Here is a 24702-nt window from a genome sequence, read left to right as displayed (position 1 = left end):
GAAGGTATTAGGCCCTTAATGTGTCCGCTAACGTGCAGTTGACCTGCGACTTGACTTAATATTTGACTAACTTTGAAATAATTACTTAAAGGAAATAGTAATTATTTAAAAACAATTTAACTTAAGCAGTTGGAAATATTTTAGAAAGGAAAGTAAACTTTTTCAAAAATGACCAAGTAAAGAAAGCTAATTAAATAAGATTATTTAAACAAATAATTATCATAATCAAAAGTGGTTCATCTTTAGGAGATTTTATTAAATTAACAAAAACAAAAAAAAAAGTTAAGCAAACAAGCTATAGTCAAAGAGAATAATAGGGGGAAAAGAAAATCATAAACTTGGGCCCTTGCCCAAATTTCATGTTGTTGGGTTGGCAGGCCCAATTTCCTTCATCCTGTCCTAATTTTAAGTAATTCAATCTTTTAAGATGGTTTGTTGCATTTCGTTTTGGGGCTGGCCCAATTTTTGTTGTATCATTGTGTCTACAAACAGTGTATGTCACGTATATCCTGCAAATCAAACACAAATATGTTGTATAACAGATTATATATCGGCTCCATTTTCGGCATTTTAGCTTCCGAAACACTCTATTTTAGCTTCCTTTTCACTTGAACAATGATGAAAAAGGGGAACTCAGTCAATAGACAAAGAAAAAAAGGGATATGTTACACAAAAACAATCCAATGTTTGTCTTTTAAAGGATTGAACGATGATGGAGCTGACTCGAAGAAATTCAACTTGATGGGATGCACGAATGGAGTCCAAATAAACTCGGTCAATATTACACACAAAAAAGAAGAGGAGAACAAATTAGTATCACTCTAATTAATCAACTAAGCATGTTTGAAAATTTGACTTCCCAAATTGGTTAAAACACTTCCTTGTGGATTAAAACTCACATTACCATATTGACACTCAAGTGAATACATATAACAAATTGCCTCTATAATTTAGCATTTATATTTTAACAAGGCTAAGAGAAGAATACAACTATATACACTCAAGCAATTCCTAAGGCTACTGTTAATGCACAAGGATGAGATCAAATTATTTTTGGCAGTGTATGAGGGTACTGTATCAGTTTTATGAGGGAAATGGAATGAGAAACACACTGCCAACACATATTTGGAGAATAACAAAACAACTTCTAGTATTCAATCGATCTTAAAGCTTCACAACATCAAAATTTGCAACGATGTAGCACATCAAGAAAAGGACTCAAACCAATTTGCCGGCTTTCAAAAAATCAATATCAAGGTACACAAATTACGCGAGATGCAAAATAATAAGGCTTTTGATCAAGATAGCAACCTATCACAAAAATCAAAATCAGAACTGGACATGTTTGGAGCATGCATCTAAGAGAAAAATTAAACTAGCAATGACAGAATTGAATATGTAACCAAGTTCAACATTTAGCGACAAAGGTGTATCTTACATTAGTCTGTAAAGAAACAATGATCAAGATATCACCTTTTAGAACAATAAACACAACATTTAGGCATTTCAAATAATTTTAGCACATAACTAAGATTAAAGCAGGTACCACACATGCATATATCTATGAGAACTCAAACCTCTCGATAAGGCCAAACTTCAAAAGGTCAAAAATATAAATAGGCCAACATGTTGAAGCAATCATAAAAGAGAAGTGGGTAGCAACTTTGAAAGAAAATAAGAACTGAAAACAAGCTATAATCTGAAAAATTACAGGACCACACATCTTAAGAAATATTCAATGACAAAACAGGAACAAAATTGAGATGGATAGAGTAATTCGAAAGTTGATATGGTACATCCATAAAGGCTAAGAAAACAAGAGTAGCAGCGATTAGAAATCAGCCCCTAACATCCATAGATATATAATGTTCAACAAACGAAAGACCAAAACCTCGATCATACGAGTAATCTCGATCCTTACTTAAAAAAGAAACATCAAGACAAACCATCAACTAAACAAACAAAATTATAACATATTTAAGAAGAAGACTCTAAAAAGTGTAAGGTTTCATACCTTTTCTGGAGCAGCGAGCCGGGACAGTGATCTTTGAGGAGACTAACTCATACCACCAACGAAATCTCGCCAGAAATGCCTTCGAGTTCGACCAGCCAAGATTTGTAAACTTTTACTCATAAATAATAAGTTGTTTTAGGGAATTTTCCCTTTATAAAACTTATAGTATTATAGGATGAAATTGTTGTTCTTGGAGTGAGAAATCTGTGCCTTAGCAAGTCTAAAAATCTCATTGAAAAAAGAGAAAATAGATGTGTTTTATAGTAGAGGATTTAGGGCAGAATTTTGGGGGGAAACCGAGTAAAATTTTGAATTAGAATTCGAATTCCAATTTCAAATTCTCTTGAAGAGGCAAGTTTGAATAGCTGGAATTAGTACAAATCCTCAACGGATTTTTGAAGGTAGTCATTTGATCTTGGGCAAGGACGAGAAAGCACATGAGATAAGACACCTAGATTATTCTCCAACGTTTTTCGTACAGAGATGATAAGGGAGAGGAGGAGAGGACACCCGCTGGGCTCAAGGAATTGTTGGGCTACGTTCTGGGTTCTTTATGTAATGAAGAAGAACATGTATAAGGGTAGTTTTGGTGGTGTTGTACGTATTGTATGCACAATGCGTATATGGGTATTTTTGGGGGTGTTGTACGTATTGTACGTTGTTGTAAGCTGGTGTATTGTGAGAATTGGGTTTCTGTTGTATTATTATTGTTGGCTGGGAATGGATCTTGGGCAGCTGAAAAATTTGAAAAAATATCCAAAATTGGTCTTTTAATGAGTTGAATGTGAGGTAAGAAAAAGGCTAGATTTGTAATTAGGAGATGGCCAATGGATTGCAAATTTTGCCAACTAAAGTTAAAACTTAACCAAATTGAGTTTAACTAGTGAATTTGGCTAAGATTTAAATAAGACGAATTAATATGATCAACTAACGAACTTCTTAATTTCAACAAAATAAAATAATAAACTAAATTAAACTAAATGACTCAAAGTTAAAACCATAATTTAAATTTAACTAACTTAATAAAAGATTTAAGGAAAATATAAAATCTTTTGAGATGATTTTCGAATATTCATAAAATGTATTAATTATATACATAATTATATGAAACAATAATTATTACTTAGAATTTTCAAAAAGAAAACCCTATATTAAAAAACTTGAATTTTTTCTTTTGAGAATTTCATAAAATAAATTATTTCAAATCGTTCAAAATTGAAGAAACTCGATGATTAATCTCTATTGTGGGGGTCCGAAATTGGGTGTCAACAATTAGTACTTTCTATTGATTTTTCTTTCATGTTTTAGTGGATAATATAGAGAAAGTGGCTAAGTAATGTGAGGGGTAATTATGGTGTAATGATGGGATATTAATTGGAAATTTTGATAAAATGAGGGTAAGTCGATGATTTTTTTAAGAATTGATATTTGGCAGATGTCGTTTTGAGTTTAGTTTAGGATTTGAGGAATTATTTTTTAAAATTGATACTTAGCCCTAAACTTTAAAATTTGGAAAATATGTGACTTGACTTATTAATTGACATAAAAATTAGGAACTTAATTATAGATTCGTGCTCTACTATTTATGGGTACTTAAAACGACCTAATGAGTTGTTACATCATATACAAATTTACCCATTGTTCGTCTCGAAAGGTCAAAAGAAGGCGAGGGTAAGAAAGAGTACCTAAATCGATAAAAAAAGTGTGGATATCTTTCATGTATATGAGCCTCAATCTCCCAAGTGAACACTTCAACCGGTCGATTCTTCCACAGCACCTTGACAAATGTAATCTCCTTTGAGCTCAACTTGCGGACCTCCCTATCTAGAATAGTTATAGGTTGTTCCTCATAATATATACTATCATCAAGAAGGACCGAATCCCAACGAATAATGTAGCTCACTCATCGTGATATTTCTTCAGCATAGACACATGAAACACTGGTGTACTTTTGACAACCCTGGAGACAAAGTCAATTCATAGGCCACCTTTCAAACACAGTTAAGCAATTCAACCAATATACCTCATTCTGAGCTTACCTCACTTACCAATCCTTACCACACCCTTCATGGGTGAAACCTTCAATAACTCTTTCTCTCCCTCCATAAATTCATGTCCTTGACCTTCTGTTTTGCATATTGTTGCTACCTGCTCTAAGCTGAATAAACTTTATCTTCTCTAACGATTCCCTAAAAAGATCAATACCCCAAAGTCTCACCTCAAATGCATCAAACCAACCAATTGAAGACCTACACCTCCTCTCATACAATGCCTTAAATGGGGTCATCTCAATACTCAAATGATAACTACTATTGTATTTAAACTCAACTAACAACAAAAATTATTCCCAATAACCATCAAAAGTTAATCGTACATACGTCTGCAACATGTTCTCAAGGACCTTGACACAATCATTAGGACAAATCTTTTCTCACATAACCATGATAAAAATCCTAAATCAATATTGGATACAATCAGAAGCAAATTTAAACCAATCACCACACACTCAAATAACAAACCATCATAGAAAATATTAATATTTTCTTCTCACAAGATAAACTTTCCACGAGCTTAAATTATAAAAAATTAATATTTAGACATTAGGTACTCATCAAGGGACAATCATACCTATTTAACCCAAAGAAGGAAAAGATCTAGTAACCACCCATCGAGCGATACACCAAAGCATAATGAACCTCTAACAATACTGTCGAAATGCTAGATTAGTAATTGTGATTGTAGATAACCCTTAAGAACGATAAAACTAGACATAATGGTCCCACATTCAACCAAACATAATCGGAACATGACCTCAACGACTAGATGAATATTAAGACTGTCGGACAACTCTAAATGCACATGGTAGCTCTTCTATAAATTCTCATAAGCAAGGTGGTACATGTAGAACCACTAGAATACTTCAACAGCTCCAAGACAATACCAAATATGTCATCTAAGATAACCAAGTCTGCCTAAAGATCCTACTCAACCAAGAGGACATCACAGGATTTGTACACCCGATCCACCACACAAAAGTGAAAACACGTGTGGGCATAGCTAGTGAACTATACTCCAAACCATGTACAAAAAGAAATAGGTGGTCACATAAGAATGTACATAACCAAGTTTTAATATTACTAAAAGTTTCCTTTAAAGAGCCCATACAAAACATTTCCATCTAGTTGACACCGTTTCGTTGATTTTTAGCGACCCACTATATTTATTAGACTCCACATACTCTTTACATCATTCTACTAAACTCACACTTTCAATACTAACAATCATCACAACCAGTCCGACCATTTACCTTATTATAAACTAACACTTTTAAGTGAAACCCTTCCTTAGGTCTTGTAACAAACTTTACGATATAAACCATGCATAAGGCATTCCAAATGTTGAATACCCGATGCAAACAGTCATTTCTTACCTTATGAATCCATACCTTGACAAAACATAACACCACGAATGTAGACTTACAATGAAAAATTTGAATTGTGAATCTAACTGTGTAACCCAATCCCCTTATCTATCAACATTAGCTCATACCTTAAAGATTTTTATGAATTCATGTATCTTAGCTTATTATTGATCGTCTCTCCATCGACTTTACCATATCTTCTTTTGCAATTCATAACTCCAACATTTACTTCTTTTGCAATTCATAATTCCTTTCCTCACTAACAACAAACTAACTAATTTTAAAACATATACGTAAGAACTGATTAAGAAGAATTGGAGTAAAACTCACTTGAAGACGTCCTACCAATTTGTCTTTACGACCGTGCAAGTGTTTTATTTTATTTTATTTTCTTCTACAAATTTTACTACCCTAATTATTATACATGACTAATTATGGAAGTGGTGGAGTGGCCCACTACTAATCTTAATGTGATTTTCTTTAACTCTCAATTAAATTAATTATTAAAATTACCCCATTAATTATATATTTGTAGTTACGAATAGTCCAAAATACTCATTTAGAATCTATCGGGAGAGTATTTTATGAAATAACTAGCTCTAGTACTCAAAACGATCTAATGGGTCGTTACATCTGTACTTCCATCCATATATAGAATATAAGTTTTTTTCGGAAGAAAAAACTGAAGGAAATTGAAGAATTTAGATTAATAAAGAAATAATCTAACTCTAACGATTCTCCTCACTAACCGTGAAACGTAATCACATTCTCAATGATTTTAACAATTACAAATTTTACTTCCTTATCATTCTCTTCATTAGATGTGCACAGTGTATCAGAGAGAAATGTACAAAAATTTTAAAAGAAGTATTCAACAATCCTACTCTTGCTAACTTCCACTTCCATACTCGGCTTCAATATCGAAATATCTTGCACACCAAATTTATATTTTTGAAAATATCAAGTATTAAAGTATTGTTGTTATAAAATAACCTCTAACATCTTCTTTCCTAAATTGGGTAGATAACGAAGGAAAATATTTAATTAGCAAGTAATATCAAACTAAAAAGAATACAAATTATCTTCTCCTTGGAATTATTTTTGCATAAGATAGAATAAACAATTATAGTCTCAAATTCATATTCCATGAAGGATAAATTGACTTTCAACACTTCCATCTCCGATCCTTTTCATCTTGAAAGTAATCGAATTATGTGCCAAAGATTGTTTCATTATTGATCGATTCTTAGAAATATAGAATTATAGTAGCTTTGTAAAGAGAATGTTATTTTAATGTGATTCCAGACTGTTACATCTAGTTATTAGATATAAGCTAGAATACTATACCAAACAAGCAAACATAATCAGACAAATACTATCAAATAAAGAATCAAATACTATCAAAGTTAATACATGTATTTTTTTCTCTATTACTTTTTTGTCAAAATATCCCTAAATATCATCATCTCAAATTACCACCACCAACAATAAATCATTTTGATAAATTTTCAACATATTACATTCAATAGAGACGAAAATTAGGAAAATGAGAAGACAGAGAAAATTCACATGTATTTAAATTCAATAGTAAGCAACCACTACTCACCCATTTATCAACAATAAGATACCGCTAACAGTATCAAAGATTCATTCACTAAATATGTTTACAAATCTAAATGTATTCAAATTTTATTCAAACTTAAAAGAGGATAAAAAGAATTAAGGAACAGAATATTAAGCAACATAAGATGAAAGCAACTAAATATAGTGATTTATACTAAGAAATTCGTAAAAGAAGAGAAATGAGAATTGCCTTCAGAGGGAAACATTAATACTCACATTATGAAATTCTTAAAAGGAACTTTCATATGGTTCACTAAATAATGTTAATTTATTTTTGGACTTTAAAAGAAACCTATGTGGCCTTGCAATTAAATCATCAACCGGACTAATAGTGATAATAGTAGAATTCTCAGTTATATTAGTTGAAGAATTGACTAAGAAATTTATCAGAGAATGAAATTGGAGATCTTAAAGGATGATGATCCATTAAGCTTCAATTTTCAAATTAAAGTAAAGAGTCACGTCATTAGTCTTTTATAAGCACACATGCTGCAATTGACAATTTGCTCACGTTCTTGCACCACTTGCTCACGATCTTGCTATGCCAAGTCAGCCAAATATTCTACGAATCACTAAGAGAATAGAAGAAAGAATACAAAAGAATTTCTTGGAAAAATTGTATTGTAGAGAACTTTATTGATTTTTGCTTGATGATTTTACAAATGGATGTCCCTCTATTTATACTACTAACTTAGGGTCTAAAGTGTAAATAATAATTGTTACATAAGTCCCAAGGTATTTATAAAATAGTCCTCTCTCTAAAATCTTCTACAATGCTAGAAATTTTAAGGACCTTTCATGCAAATCCTAAAAGCTTTAGGAACTTCCATAGGAATTCTCTCTATTTCTCTAGAATATTATACTAATGACTAACCTATTTCCTATGTAATCCTTTCCACATGTGCAACTTTGTGTCATGTGGCGCTTATGTGGCATGATGATGTGGCGAGGCATCATACTCTCTCCCACCTGATGTTACGGTGACCATGACGCATTACTCCTACATAAACTCTCAAATCTTATCTTTGAATAGCCACAAACCCTCATATTATTCTTGTGTAACTTTTTTCCACCGTTCTTCCAATGGTCGCGGAAGATGATAATAGCATTTTGTCTTTTGTCACCATCAAAACTTGTAGTGGTTTCCAAGGATATCGACCCCTCATTCTTGAGTCCATTCACAAATTGTATACCTAAAAGTTGTGCTTGATTCTGCTCATGTGGTAAAGTTAATGTAGGCACTGTGCAGGCCCCTTCTCGTTCCATGACCCATAGACAATGAAGGTAAGGGTCGATCAAGGTCTGACATTATGTGAAGAACTCTTGCCCTAGAATAATATTAAAGATATTCATCTTTGTAATGGTAAAGTTTGTCATGTCTTTCCCATTTCCCAATTTGATACCAATACCATTAGCAACACCATAAGCATTTTGAGGATCAACATTCACGGTCTTGATGCGAGAGTTAATTGGAGCGCGCTTGCTCCTTCTGTTCACGCACCATAACGCTAAGACTCCTCAAGTTGGTATAATCCTTAAAGTTATATGACCCCCTGCATATATAGTAACCTTTTCTCTCGAACTGTGTTTTCTTTTCGGTATAGCTCTGACAACCAATTGACTTCTTATTATTGAACTTGTAGGTATTCAAAGTCTTGTGATGTTGTTGATGTACTTCCTTGCTTTTACCATAACCTTCTCCATTATTACCAATGTCATCTTTTGACTTATTGCCTCTGTCTTTGTCATACTTCTTATTCCTAAAATCCATCAAAGACTCGGTTTCAACTCATCAACGTTACAACTCCTTCTTAGCCCAATTTTGTAACCCATCCATAAAGTGGAACAACAAGTCGTCACTACTGAGGTTAGGTATTTGAAGTATAAGGGTTGTGAATTCTTTGACATAATCGCATATGCTCCCTGTCTACTTCAACTCTCGAAGTTTACGTCTTGCCTCGTACAAGACACTATTTGGAAAGAAATGTCGCTTGAACTCGACCTTGAACTAATTCCACGTGCTAATAGTGCACAAACCTCTCTCCAACATCAACTTATTTACGTCTTCACCATAGCATGGTAGTCTCTGACAAGTACAACAATGTGGTGTTGATCTTGGCATCGTTTTCCCTTACATTTCCATGTCGTAAATAGTTCTCCAAGTGCTTACGAAAGTTCTCTATTTCTTATGCATCACGAACTCCTTTGAACATTGTTGGCTTGGGAGCCTCAATTTTAGCATCCCTCGTTACAACAACATTCCTGACAGTCTCAGTCACGCCCACATTGACATTCTATTCGAGTACCTCTATCTTTGCCTTCATGGCATCGATAATGATCGACGCCTCCATAAGCCTGCACTTTAAGGTAGCGATGGTTTGTCTCATCTCTATCACAGTTTGTGTCGCCCGTCCAAGTCGCTTCAGATGCTTTCAACCTCTTCAAAAGTATGCCTCTCAAGAATGCCTAGAGCGCCTTCTACTTTCCCAAGCGTTGGCTAAATATCTCAACGACATCCATCCCCGCATTAACCTTCATGACCCACTCTCTACTGAGCGTACTCAGGTAGGACCTCTACATCATCCTCACTCGTCTCAGTGGTAGAAAGTTCTTGGGATGTAAGTCCTTCATTTTGCTTAACCTTGAACGAAACTTCCTGGTTCTTGATAGCGGCATTCCTGTTTTTGCCATAATGATTTTTGTTGGTAGCATCTTGGGTGACATTGGATTGAGTGTTAGAAACATTGATTTTCTGTCGTTTGTCATTCCTTTAGTTGTAACCTGGCTCTGATATCATTTTGTCACGTCCTTAGTCCTTTACTAAGTACACGTGTGACACTTGACAACTTGCTTATGTTCTTGCACCACTTGCTCACGATCTTGCTATTCCAAGTTAGTCTAAGATTCTAGGGATCGCTAAGATAATGAAATAAATAACATAGAATGATTACTTGGAAAGATTGTATTGTAGAGAACTTTGTTGATTTTTGTTTGATGATTTTACAAATGGATGCCCCTCTATTTATACTACTAACTTAGAGGCTAAAGTGCAAATAATAATTGTTACATAAGTCCCTAGATATTTACAAAATAGTCCTCTCCTTAGAATCTTCTACAATGTTAGAAAATTTCAAGGACCTTTCACGCAAATCCTAAAAACTCGAGGAACTTCCATAGGAAATCTCTCCATTTCTCTAGAATATTCTACTAATGACTAGCATGTTTCCTATTGAAATCTTTCCAAATGGGCAACTTTGTGTCATGTGGTACTTATGTGGCATGATGACGTGGTGGGTCGTCATAAAAGTCTAATAAACTCTGACAACGCTAAGATGATCTCAAATTGAAATGAAGTATAAATGTGCAATAACTGCGAAAAAATTACCTCGTATAAGCAAAGACTTGACATTCTTGTGAGTTCCTTAGCTAATACTGAAATCGATTCTCACATCCAAGACTCTTATTCAACCTACATGTGATCATCAGTCAATCAAATCGAGAAAAAAGAGGGGGTCAATCCATTAAATACACATGAATATCAATTCAACTAATTGAAACAATAAAATCAAATCCAACGAAGTGAAATAGCCAACTTCAAATTGGAGAGCGTCAATCAAAAGGAAATAAAGTATTTTTTTAAACAAAATATTCAATTATTTTAGGCATATTATCAAGCACCCTTGTTGCATATTTTAACATAGTTACAAACATGTCTGTAAAAAAATTCAAATTTCATTGGCAAATTATTGGTCATTTGAAATATTTTCTCTAAGAGAAGAGGCTAGCTAAGGTTTTCAATGCGAAAAAAGATCCTAAAAATCATTTTTTTAAAAGTTAATACATCTTGCATAAGTATAATCTAGTCTAGCTAAAAACCTCACTATTAATTCAAAATAATACTACAAATCAAAAAATAAACATGGAAGGAAAAAAACATATGAAAAAAATAGGACAGAGAGAAAATAGTAGCCTTATCGAATGGAGAAGACAAATGAAATAAAGAGGCAACAAGGTGCTAGTAGAAGACATGTGGCTTAATAGGTGTCATCGAAAGAGTAATATGAAAGAGCTGCAATTATAGATATAGGTGAAATGACTATTTTATTCTTAAAATGTAATTTAATTCTCCTAAGCACACATGTTGAAATTAGATCTTTCTAATTTAGTTGTAATTTTAATTTTTCTGAAAAGTCTTCCCTCCTATTTGATATTTCAAAATTTAAAATTTTCCCCTTCTTTCAACATTATCTTTACAATCTTCCTTTCTTTTTCTATATCCCACTGTATCTATTTTCTTATGCTATCTTTTCCGTCATCATCTTCTTCTCCTTCTTCTATTTCTTTGTTATCTTATTGTCATCGTTGTTACTATCAATGTTCATCCTTTTTATCGTATTCTCTCTCTGTTCTTATTTTTATGGTCTATTTTGTTTTGATTTTGAAAAAAAAAGGCTTTTTAAAAGTCATTTAAAGAAACTTTGCAGAAAATGAAATAGATATGAAGTTGTTGCTGCGACAACTACGATAATTGCCAACTTCAGCGATTATTTGAAATGTTGCAATAATTTCAATAATCATTAAGTTGTTATAACTATTATTGAAATTATCACAACTACTTCAACGTAGTTATTGTAATATTCAAATAACTGTTGAAGTTACTGCAACAATTTTAGTATAATTGTAACAATATTAACAATTGTTTAATTATTTGAATGAAAGTGAGAAATGGAGTCAATCAAGGGGATGGTGATTATGACGATGAAAAATATGATGGTGGTGGAAGAGTACGAGCATGAGATGGTGATGATGATAGCGGTATTAGAAGGGTTGGGACGAAGACGACAAAAAATGATAGGAATGAGGAATATATGACCTTTGAAAGGTACCTACCCTATCTTGTTCAATGATTATGTGTGTCATATTATTTATTTGTGATTGACATGTATTTACACATTTTGCACTTGTGTTTGGTCATGGCTTGAGTTAAAAGCAAATAATACTCATTTTTTATTTTAAAACTATTATGCTACAATTTCACTTATTATGGACTCCAAAGGAGCATATTGTTGTTTTATGAATGAAATCTGGGTTATTACAAAAAGTTGCACCATTTTGAAGAAGTTTTCAACTTTTAAAGAGATTTATCTTAAATTCACTAAATTCTATGTTTTATTTGATATATATATATATAACAACATATATCACATCATCCCATATTGTATATCATATTCTGATATGCTTACATGGATTATGACTTTCATTTTTATTATCTTCACCGTCAGGTTATTGTGAGGGTGACTTCTCGTATAACTTTTTTTTATCACATTTTTCTCTTTTTTTGTTCTTATTTTTACTGACTATTTTGTTTTGATTTTGAGATTTTTAAAATATTTAATTTTTTAATTCATTAAAAGAAATTATGCAGATACGATCGTTGTTACAATAACAATTACGATAGTTGCCAACTTCAATAATTATTTGAATTTTTGTAGCAATTTCAACAATTATTTGAGTTATTATTGCAATTATCAAAGCTATTTCAACATAGTTATTGCAATACTCAAACAATTGTTGAAGTTGTTGCAATAACTTCAAGGGGAAATGATATAAAAAATATTTCAACTTTGGTCGAAATTGTTGTTATGATACCAAATTTTATGGAGGATCTTTTACCCTTTTGCACTATTTAATAGTGTATTTTAAAGGTATATATATGCCCACCTGGACACGTTATTATTTATAATGATGAAATATTTATGATGTCCATGTGAGTACATATATACCTTTAAAATACACTATTAAATAGTGCAGAGGGGGTAAAGGGTGTTTTCCAAAGTTTGGTATTGTTACATCAATTTCGGTCAAAGTTCAAATATATTTTAAACCTTTTCCCCATAACTTTAGCATAATTATTGCAATAACTTCGACAATTGTTGAAATTTTTTGGATGAAACTAAGGTAAAAGAGGAGTTGCTAAATGAGATGATGATTATGACGACGACGAAGGTGGTGATGGTGATTTTATGAGGAGATGGTGATGATGTTGGCAGTATAAAAAATGGGTGAGACACTTGCGACAAAAGGAATGAGGATGAAGAAGGTAGGAACTTTTACTAAATAATAAAACTTGAAGATTTTAAATTAACACTAATTTTTAAATTGTCAATAATTAAAATTTGTGTTATTTTTTTTAATTTTGCATTTTTTGGTCACTCTCAACTATTTTTCCAAGTTTTTTTTAGAGAGAAATATTGAAAACAGTTTTAAACTTGGCGCAAATTATTAGTTTCATTTCTGAACTATTGTCAGTCTTAAAAACACTACCTACTTGACTAATTGAATATAAGTACTCACATGAACTTGCCACATGGGTGAAATACATTCCTAAATTCTCGCCAAGTTTAGAGGTGTTTTCAACACTTTTCTCGATTTTTTACTAAGAGTCTCACATTCATACAAGAGTTTGAATCCACTTACTACACCATGTGGTAGATCGAGAGTATATTTAAGTTCAATTAGTCAAATAGAATGATGTTTTCAAGACTGTCTATAATTCGAGAATGGAACTAAGAGTCTATTTGGCATATTGTCGTTAAAAAATGTTTATTTTTCGATTTTTAAAAAAAAATAGTTTTTCAGAAACTATTTTAAATATCAATTATACAATTTTAATTAAATATATATATATTTATGAATTTTCAAATCAATATTATATCTTTTTCGGGGAGTGCTGAAATCTTTAATTGTTATTTTTTCTTCTTTTTTTCTAATTTTGTAAAAAAGTATTTTTTTTACCTTTTTTCTTTCTAATTCTGTAAAATAATACGTAAAATGATATATAAAATATAAAATAATAATATATATAAATATAAAATAAAGTATAAATTTATTATGTAAATGAAAAATTTAATCAAATTTATTACATATGCTAATTGATTAAAATGATTATATTGGTAAATATGTATATATGAAAGAAATATTTTAATCTTTAAAAAAATATTTTTCTACTTTTTTTAAAAGAAGCATAAATTTTTAACTTCTTTCCAATAGTAGAAAACTGTTGTTGCTTCCATTTAAAAGTGATTTTAATAATTTGTTATTTTCAAAAAATGTTTTTTTTCCTCAAAATAAGTAAATAGGTTTTTCAATACTTTTAAAAAATATATATATTTGGAAACACACGCAAAAAGGAATAAGTAAATGAAAATAATAGTAAGTATATAAAAAGAATAAAATAGGGAGTGAACTTCTAATAATAAAATATAAGAATAATAAAATAAAAAATAAAAAATAAAATATAAGAATAGGGTAATAAATTTGAGCGGATGCAAAAGTTGAATGAATTGTGGCATAATTAGTGGGTTGAGATCCGCATACGTTCCGCGCTCTCTCTCTCTTATCTCGTCAAAAATATAAAAAATAAAAGAGAGAAATAAAATATAAATAAATAAAAAAAATCCTTTTCTTCTTTCCCTCTCTTCTCTCTCTCTCTCTCTCTCTCTCTGTTTTCCTTTTTCCCTTATCAACAACACAAACACAAAAACACTCTCTTCCTTTATTCTCTATCTGATTCTCCATTCAAGAATCACCACAAGAAGAAGAAACCACGCTAAAAGGAAGAAGAAGCAAATGTTTTGTTCAATTTTTATTATTTTTTATTGATTTTTTTTGACTTTGTGAAACCCTAACCCTAGTTTTTTTAAAGGTTGTGCCGTGGGGTTTGGTGCAGTTTTGGGTGATTTTAGGATCTTTATTTAATACTTCTTTCCTTTATAAGACAGGATTTGTTTGGTTTGATTTTGGTGGTTGTGGGTTTTGTTTGATTTTGTGTGTGGACGTGTGATGCAAATTAGGAGAAAAAAATTAGAGGGTAGAATTGATGCCGCCAGAGCCATTGCCTTGGGATCGGAAGGACTTCTTCAAGGAGAGGAAGCACGATCGGTGGAGGGAGCCTACACCGCACCACCACTACACTTCTTCACGATGGAATCCTGATTATCGTTCTAGAGGCACTTCTGGTGAGTTTTTATGCTGCCCTTGATCTAGGGTTTTGCGGCACCCTTTCGGTATTTCAAATTATCGTTATGTAGCAAATGGGTCGATCTAGAAATTTGTGGGTCTTGTGGTTTTTGGGTTGAAGGTTCTACTTTTACTAAAATTAGAATTAGAATTTTATTGCTTCTTCATGGTTGGATCTGTAGTCTTTCAGTTCTTGGGTTTCAGTTAATAGGGTATATGACTCAGGCAGACATAGCTTGTATCTAGGGCTGATCTGGTGCTAAAGCTCTTGATTTTTCTTCGTATATGTATGCAGATCTGTGATTTTCTTGTTTTATCTGTCAGTTTATGGTTTGTCCGAAGTTTAAAAGAGCTCATGTGAAATCCATTTTTCTTCTTAATTCCCTTTTTTTATTATTTGTATCTGTTGATTTTTTCCCTGCTTTTTTTTTTTTTTACCTAATTTTATTGGGGATTGAATTTTTTTCTGCTGAAGGTCATGGTGGTAAGCAGGGTAGTTATCACATGTGTCCTGAAGAACCCGGACATGGTTTCATGACTTCTCGTTCGAATGATAAGATTGTTGAAGATGAGAGCAGTCGGCCATCTCGTGGTGATGGTGGGAAGTATGGAAGAAATAGCAGGGAAAATAGGTCCTTTGGTCAGAGGGACTGGAGAGGTGGTCACTCTTGGGAAGCTGCATCCCCCAGTGGTTCTGCAAGACAGAACGATGCTACAAATGATCAGAGGTCAATGGATGTTGTGGTGTCTCACAGTCTTTCCCATCCTCATTCTGAGCATGTTAACACATGTGATCAATCTCACTCTAGAGAGCAGCACAATAAGAGTGGTAGTATAAACGGAACAGCAAGCGCAGGGCAAAGATTTGAGAGGGAGAGCTCACTGGGGTCAATCGAATGGAGGCCATTGAAATGGACTCGGTCTGGAAGCTTATCGTCAAGGGGATCATTAAGTCATTCTGGTAGCTCAAAAAGCATGGGAGTGGATTCTAATGAGACAAAGCCTGAGTTGCAGCTTGGAAACTCAAAAGCAGTTCAATCTCTTACAGGGGATGCAACTGCTTGTGTAACTTCTGCTGCCCCCTCTGAAGAGACAACTTCCAGGAAGAAACCGCGTCTGGGTTGGGGAGAAGGACTGGCCAAGTATGAGAAGAAGAAAGTTGAAGGTCCTGAGGATAATGCTGTAAAGGTGGGAGCTTCTATATCCGGTGATAGTGCGGAACCTGGTCATTCTCAGCCCTTGAACCTGGCAGATAGAAGCCCAAGAGTTGCTGTTTTTCCAGATTGTCCCTCTCCTGCCACACCTTCGTCGGTTGCTTGTAGTTCTTCACCAGGTATTATTCTCAAGTAATTCCTTATTTTAATGTTGTGAAATTAGATGCACAGTGTGTGGACCGAGCAGAACTTGATCTTTTATGGAGCAGAAAATTGCCAAAGGATTAAATGAATGCCAAATGAACAAATAAGAGGCTGAGAAAAGAATACTAGAGAATATGCAGAAGAATGCTGGAAAAGACAGGATCTAAGTAGTTGTTTGTGTTAAAGAGTCTAAACGTCAGGAGCTGTTCTTTGACATTCTTTTGGGTCCGTGTTTCACTGCTTTAGCAATAGCGACAATTTTTTTGGCCTTATAGCTTGTTTTGCCAGGATTTTGGGAGGCCAAAAGTACTTAATTCTTAAAAGGTGAGATGTTTGGTCAAGTTTTTGAGAGAAAGAAGTGCTTCTGGCGAGTAGCGTAAGCTGCTTTTTAGAAGCTAAAAAATTAGCTTTTCCCCAAAAGGACTCTTTTTGTAGAACACTTTTGAGAAACATACACTTAGACTCACTTTTAAAAAAGCCTGGCCAAGCACTAATTGTTGTTCAAAAGTGCCTGTCAATTTTATGTGGTAAAATACAAACTGCTTCTCACCAAAAGTATTTTTTGAAGAACACTTCTCTAAATAAGCTGATTTTAGAAGTTTGACTAAACATGCTATTAATTTGAATGTTAAAAAAAATTAATTTATGGAAAATGCTTATGTAGTTTAATGCAAGTGTAATATCCTTATTTTCAAATTTTAATTATTGGGTGAAGATCATGGATTTCTGATTTGATTCAAATCGTCAAACTTCGGTATTTATAGTTTAATGGAAGTGTAATATCCTTATTTTCAAATTTTAATTTTTGGGTGAAGATCATGGATTTCTGATTTGATTCAAATCGGTATTTGCAGGCATAATATGTAACACAACCTTTACCTTTAGGATACACTAATTACAAGTTTCACAAAAAATTCCAGTTACTGAAATGTTATATTTATAGTTCTTGATATGCTCTTTTTGAGAAAAACTTGATATGGTCTTATTCAACAAATTCCAGTATCTAGTGATTGACACTCTTAAGCTCTATCTGTTCTTTTTGGCTTCTTTGCTGATCCAACACATGAAGTGACTCACTAGCTTATATAACATTTTCTTTTAGTAGGGGAACATATATTTTGCATCTTCGCTGCTGCATATCCTTGTCTTGGAAGTTTTTTTATTCTCAATGTGGAGCTTTCGAGTGCTTCAATTGTTCAAAAAAGAGATAAAGCTCGTATTGCTCCTATCTGTTGTGGTTTGCCAAAGGACCAAAACATGTCTATGTTTCTTATTTATAGTGTGGTTTTGTAGCAGAATCCTAGGGATCTCCTTCCATTGACAGTATTGAGTAAAGAAAATTCATATGCTCTTCATCTTGTCCATAGTCATAGTATTGGTTTTTATTTCTCGCTGTCCTTTCTTTTCCTTTTTAGTGGGTTGATCTGAAATTATGGGTTTGCAGTTGAACACCTGGAGAGCTAGACAATTAAGCCTTTTAGGTATAAGAGATTAAGAAAAGAAAAAAAATTATTCACAATTTGTTTCTGCTTGGCTCAGAGGATTAGTATCTAATTCACAGTTTTTGCCCATGCTTGATAATAACAGGTCTTGAGGATAAACAACTAGTCAAGGCAACAAACATTGATCAGGATGTTGGTAATTTATGTGGCTCACCCAGTGTTGTCTCCCAGTATTACTCTGAGGGATCAGGTTTTAACTTAGAGAATTGGGATCTTGCTCAAATTTCCAATTTGAACTCTTCAATCAATGAATTGCTACAATCAGAGGACCCAAATTCTGTGGACTCTGGTTTTATGAGATCAACTGCAGTTAACAAGTTGATAGTGTGGAAGAGTGATATTACTAAGGCCCTGGAAAAAACTGAAGTTGAGATTGATTCACTTGAGAATGAACTGAAGACATTGATCTCTGGACCTGAAAATAACCAGCTTGTTCCATCTGCTTCCTGTTCTCCACCAAAAGATTGCTATGCAAATTCTCATGAAGATCAAGGCGCTACTTCTAATACAGCTTCTAGACCTGCTCCTTTGCTAGTTGATATACCGGATGATTTGATGGGAGAGGAAGAGGCTAATATACATGGTAATGAGCCGACCGAGGTGAAAGTAGAGGACATTGATAGCCCTGGTAGTGCAACTTCAAAGTTTGTTCAATTGCCCTCGGAGAAAAGTGTGGAACCTGTTAATGCCATGAGACATGGTGGAATGTTGATTTCAGATGACAGTAAGTCTAGAAGATTGAATGTCAACATGTGCAGTTTCACTGAGGAGAAGGCTAAGTCTAGAAGTTCAGATGTAAAGCTATGCAACTTCAACGAGGAAAAAGCAAGGGACACAATTGCTTGCTGGGAGAGCTCCCAGCCAACTGCAAATTATTCTCATTCCGCTTCTAATGGCAGTTCGAATTGTGGAAAAGATGCTTTATATAATTTGGTAATAGCTGCCAACAAAGATTCTGCAGAAAGAGCATTTGAAGTATTTAAGAACCTACTGCCTGCCAGCAAATGCAGTTTTGATTTTTCAAGAGCAGTCAGAGGCTCTTCGTTGCAAATTGATCCTGCGGTTAAGGAAAGATTTGTAAAGAGGAAGCAGTTTCAACAGTTCAAAGAAAAGATAATTGCCTTAAAGTTTAGGGTACATCAGCACCTTTGGAAGGAAGATATTCGCATGCTTTCCATTAGGAAGTTTCGTGCGAAGTCTCAGAAAAAGTTTGACTTCAGTCTGCGCCCTGTGCAGATAGGACATCAAAAACACCGTTCCACAATTCGTTCACGATTTTCTGCTACTGGTAAGTTACTTCCTTTTATCTTCTCTGTACCATTAATCCTTTGTTGCTCCTTTTCCCTCTCTTAATATAGCCCTTAATTAGCTTAGTTGCTATGTTATGAGTGCGTATTTTTAGGTGGAAGCATTATTGTTATATAGATTAAAATTCTGAAATACCGAAGTGGAAGAATTTTCAATATCTGGATTTTTGGTCTTTTGCTGTACCCTTACTCTCTTCTTACCTCAAGTTGGTATTACTATCTTTTGAGTTGAATTGTGTTTGTGCTGTTTTTATTCAAGGTTTGGGTGCAGTATTCAACATTGTGATCCAAAGTTAAGGAGTAGTTAGGTGAATCAAACTTAAGCTCTATAAGTCTTGATGATTTGGAGCGAAGTGAACTCAATTTGTTGTTCATAGCCTGGGAGTAGTCAGACATAGTTATAGCTCATACTAACCAAGAGTGGAGGTAGAGGAAGAGAGTTTCGTGCTCTGGTCCTTTTTTGTAAATGTCATGGTATTGTCCTCATGAGTTGAACTCTATTTTTAAAATCTAGATTGAGTTTCGGCTTCAAGTTTCAGTCTCCCGTGCATGTGCCAGCATTGTAGAAAGAATTGCTGTTCAATTTGGTAACTTCAAAATTATGTAAGGGATGTTTTATACTTAATGTGGTTCATGTAGTCTAGCTTTAATTAAAAATTATTGTTGCCCAACTTTTGCTGTAAGGCCCTCTCTACTGAGAGGGAAGTTCTCCCCCTATTTTCCTTCTGAAAACTTGTTTTGTTATCCTAGTTCAGTAATTATACCCATTTGCTTTTCAGTTGGTTTATTAAGTTCTATTACAACAAAAACTGTCACCATTCTAAACAAGTTGGTTGGCTATATGAATCTACCACGGACCATATTCCCCATTTAAATTCATCTCAGGCAGAAAACATATAGAGTAAAAGTGAAAAGTACTGGAAGTTCTTTACATGTCCTACTGGCATAAGACTACCTAATACCTAAGTTAAATGTATCCCCCCCGCCCCCCCGAGAGTTCTGTTGCTTCTAGTATGCTGACTGCTGCATGACTAATTAGAAATCTCTATTGGGAGTGGACCTCAACCTCATGCTTTTTGTTTTTTAGGTTGGTCATTATGCCAGTTATCTTTTTGACAGCTTATTGAGTTGTCTCGGTTTTGCTGACTGTTGCATGACTAATTTATGGTATCCAAGTTGGATTGCGTTGGACACAACTTTCTTTGATTTGAATTTATTTCACCTTCTCTTAAATCAGCAATAATCTTACTTTTAATCATGTCTGATATAAGCGAGGTTACTTCTCAAATTTGATTGTGGACGCTTGCAATAAATTTCAGAAGGATGAGAATGGCGTGTACTAAATGGCACTTTTGATCTTTTTGTTTGTAATTTAGTTATATGCAGTCCCCGTGTCCTTTTTTTACTTGGGTTTGATGCACTTGAGCTGAGGATCTTTCAGAAACAGCCTCTCTACCCCCTCGAGGTAGTGGTAAGGTTTGCGTACACTCTACCCTCCCTAGACCCCCCACTTAGTGGGATTTCACTGGGTATATTGTTGTTGTCGTAGTCCCCCCTTCTGTTTTTTTTTTTTTTGGTTTTCTTAAAAATGTTTTAGGAAGGTCAGTAGTATTTAAGTAAAAGGATTGTAAGATGTTTGTATGTGTTTGTGATTATTTGTAAGTTTGTTTCTAATTAAACTAGCGCTTTAATTATTGGTCCCAAGGGAATGACTGGGGTTGGCTGACTGGTTGGGGCATTGAAGTGATGACAACATGCATAGATAGCAATGTGTTTGTGATTATTTGTAAGTTGTTTGTTTCTAATTGAACTAGCGCTTTAATATTGGTCCCAAGGGGGATGACTGGGGTTGGCTGACTGGTTGGGGCATAAAAGTGATGACACCATGCATAGAAGTAACAACCTAACAAACCCAGTTTTAAATCCCAAATAATAACACGAGAGATCCCATATGCACCCGGCTTGGATACCCTTCATTTAAAATAATTGCTACTTCTGTAATATCTGCTTCTTCTGAAGTCTGAATATATGTGTGGAGCTGTTTTCTTCTTTGGCTTTAGCATGCCTAGTGTCTTCATTTGCCTTCATGTTGTCTTCTTTGCAATACTGATTTGAAAAAATGTTTTTTGCCAATGCAGTTGGAAGCTTAAGTCTGGTACCGTCATCTGAAATATTGAACTTTGCAAGCAGGCTACTCTCAGAACTTGGGGCAAAGGTCTACAGGAACACATTAAGGATGCCTGCTTTAATTTTAGATCAGAAGGAGAGGACAATGTCAAGGTTCATTTCAAAGAACAGTCTGGTGGCAGATCCCTGTGCTGTCGAGGAAGAAAGGGGTCTGATCAATCCGTGGACCCCTGAGGAGAGAGAAATCTTTATTGACAAGCTTGCTACCTTTAGGAAAGACTTCAGGAAGATAGCTTCTTTTCTTGATCACAAAACAACTGCTGACTGCATTGAGTTCTATTACAAGAATCACAAATCAGATTGTTTTGAGAGAACAAGGAGGAAACCAGATTACTCTAAACAAGCAAAAGTTTGTTCAGCAAATACCTACCTTGTTGCTTCTTCTGGGAAAAGATGGAGCCGTGAAGCTAATTCTGTTTCTCTCGATATCTTAGGTGCTGCATCAGCAATTGCAGCTAATGTGGAGGATAGTATTGAAATTCAGCCAAAGGGTATGTCAAAGTACAGTGTTCGAATGGCCAATGAGTTGGAGAGGTCAAACAGTCTTGATGTATGTCATAGTGAAAGAGAAACAGTGGCTGCTGATGTTTTGGCTGGTATCTGTGGATCCTTATCATCAGAAGCTATGAGTTCTTGCATTACGAGTTCAGTTGATCCTGGTGAAGGGAACCAGGAATGGAAGCACCTGAAAGTGGGTTTGTCGACCAGATTGCCCCGGACTCCTGAGGTTACCCAGAGTGTTGATGATGAAACCTGTTCAGATGAGAGCTGTGGGGAGATGGATCCTACTGATTGGTCAGATGAAGAGAAATCAACCTTCGTCCAAGCTGTGTCAGCTTATGGAAAGGATTTTGTTATGGTCTCAAGATGTGTTGGAACGAGATCCCGTGATCAGTGCAAGATCTTCTTTAGCAAGGCTAGGAAGTGTCTTGGATTAGATAAGATTCTTCCTGGATCTGGCAATTTGGAGAGGCTTAATGTTAATGGTGGAAGTGATCCTGATGCTTGTGTTATGGAGACTAAGCTGTTGTGTAATGAAAAATCAAGTTTGATGTTGGAAAATGTATCTGATTTATGTATGGATGCAGGGATTTTAAAGCCTGATTTGACCAGTTCTGATGACAAAGACGAGGCTGGAGAACTGGATTCTGTAGATACTGAACTTGTGTCTAAGAATTCAGTTCAGGTAAACTGTCATGTAGATAAGCAAGAGGTGGAGTTTAACAGGGACTGTGAGATTCAGATTGGTGTTTGTATTGGAAGTGGTCAAGGGGATGAGAATATGGTTACTGTTTCTCGGGAAGGTGTTGAAATTGATGGAGATGCCTCAGAGATTGGCCTGCCTTACATACCGTGTGAAGTTTCTGCCAAGCATTTAGGGGAAGAAATCAGGGGAGTAGTTTCTTCGCCTGAACATGTTTTGAAAAATAGAAAAGCAGAAATAACTGAAGTCGGTAGGTCAAACTGCTCTTTGGAAGAAAGAAAGCCCAATGTGGTGTTGTTTGGGAATAGTTCTCGCCTTGCTGCTGCTAGGGGAGGGGGATTATGTCCTCTTAATGGATCCCGGAATATGACTCAGTTAGAATCTGATTCTGAGTGTAAGCTAGATGTGAATTACTTGGAAAGCAATATTTCATTTCAGAGGAAACAGATGTCTGAAGCTTCTAATGCTGATAAATTATCAGAGCTGGAACTTGAGAATGTTGGTGATAAGCAGTGTGAGAATGCTACTCAGTCAGCTGAGCAGCCCTTGTCGAGCACTTCACGGCTAGCCCAGGTTGAATCCTGCCAGATTCTTGGCAGCTATTTATTGGGAGAGTCTGCTCTCACGGAGAATGGAGATCCGGGCTGCAGAGCGTCGGCTGCATTGCAAGAGATCCAGAAGGTGGGTAGGAATCTACAATTCGATACATTTTCTACAACTGGTTGCTTTCTCCAGAAGTGCAGTGGTACAAATCGCGGTGGTTGTTCCGTTTCTGATCTGATTCCCAATCGAGAACAGACAGGAAGTAGTTCATCAATTGTGGAGAAACCTTGTAGGAATGGCGATGTGAAATTGTTCGGACAGATTCTCAGTAAACCATGCCCCAAGGCAAATCCCAGTTCTAATGCAGAGCGGAGTGATGGTAGCAACCAGAAGTTGAAAGTTGGTAGCGATTCCTTTAGTGCAAGTCATAGTTTAGAAGGCAATTCAGCCACTGCAAAATTCGAGCGAAATAACTTCCTGGGTTCTGAGAATCATCCAGTGAGGAGTTTTGGTTTTTGGGATGGGAATAGAATACAGACAGGGTTTTCTTCGTTGCCCGATTCTGCTATCCTGCTGGCTAAATATCCTGCGGCATTTGGTAATTATGCGATAGCTTCCACCAAAATGGAGCAGCCTAGTTTGCATGGGGTTGTGAAGACCGCTGAGCGGAATCTGAACAGTCCCCCTGTGTTTGCAGCAAGAGATTCAAGTAGCAACAATGGAGTAGCAGGATCAGATTATCAAGTGTACAGAAATCGAGATGTGCAGCCTTTTACTATAGAGATGAAACAGAGGCAAGATGCGGTGTTGTCTGAGATGCAAAGAAGAAATGGGTTTGATGTTGTGGCTGGTATGCAACAACAAGCAAGGGGGGTGGTTGTTGGAAGAGGAGGGATTCTGCAGTGCACTGGTGTTGTGTCAGATCCGGTGGCTGCCATAAAAATGCATTATGCGAAAGCTGAACAATTTAGTGGGCAGGCGGGAAGCATCATGAGAGAGGATGATTCTTGGAGAAGTAAAGGGGATGTGAGCAGGTAGTTGATTGGAAAGGAGGCCAGAGTGTGGTCTCCCTGTGGCAAGTGTCTTTTTGCCAGAATGTACAATAGTTTTTGTAAGTTTAATCCAGGAAACCATAGGGCAGTAGACTAGACGGTTACAGTTGTTGCCGTCTTTTTGGTTACAGAATTCTAGGGTCTGTAATATTTGCAAGTAGCTTTGTATTTGTTGTATTTGATGGGGAATACAGCAATAAATTATCAAGAGTTTGGTAGGTGGAAGAAGTTAAGTAGCATTTCGCATTTTTGATGTTCCAATTTTTCCCCCTTGCCCTCCTGTTTTGTTATTATTGTCAAGTGGCTGTTTATTTTGTTGTGAAAAAGTTGTAAATCCAATGACATGCATAGTATTGTTATTGACAGCTGGGCTCAAAAGAATAATTAGCTTAAAAAAATAAGTAAGAGGAGGGACTCTTTTTTCCAAGCCAGGTCCCACCTCACCTATTAGAGTGATGTGATGGTGATACAA

The 24702-nt window shown here is 35.0% G+C and overlaps 1 protein-coding gene across 1 annotated transcript; it reads left to right on the top strand.

Moving 5' to 3' along the window:
* Window positions 1–14557: 14557 nt before the first annotated feature.
* On the top strand, window positions 14558–24454 carry LOC125857082 (uncharacterized). Its single transcript, XM_049536752.1, has 4 exons — window positions 14558–15076; window positions 15553–16410; window positions 18023–19225; window positions 21383–24454. The coding sequence occupies exons 1-4, from the start codon at window positions 14938–14940 to the stop codon at window positions 24214–24216; spliced, it is 5034 nt and encodes a 1677-aa protein (XP_049392709.1). The 5' UTR covers window positions 14558–14937; the 3' UTR covers window positions 24217–24454.
* The last annotated feature ends 248 nt before the right edge of the window (window positions 24455–24702 follow it).

The sequence above is a fragment of the Solanum stenotomum genome, chromosome 2 (genome assembly GCF_019186545.1).
Source record: "Solanum stenotomum isolate F172 chromosome 2, ASM1918654v1, whole genome shotgun sequence".
NCBI lineage: Eukaryota > Viridiplantae > Streptophyta > Magnoliopsida > Solanales > Solanaceae > Solanum > Solanum stenotomum.
Note: the sequence above shows the minus strand (reverse complement) of the source record. Positions and strands in the feature narration are given on the sequence as shown.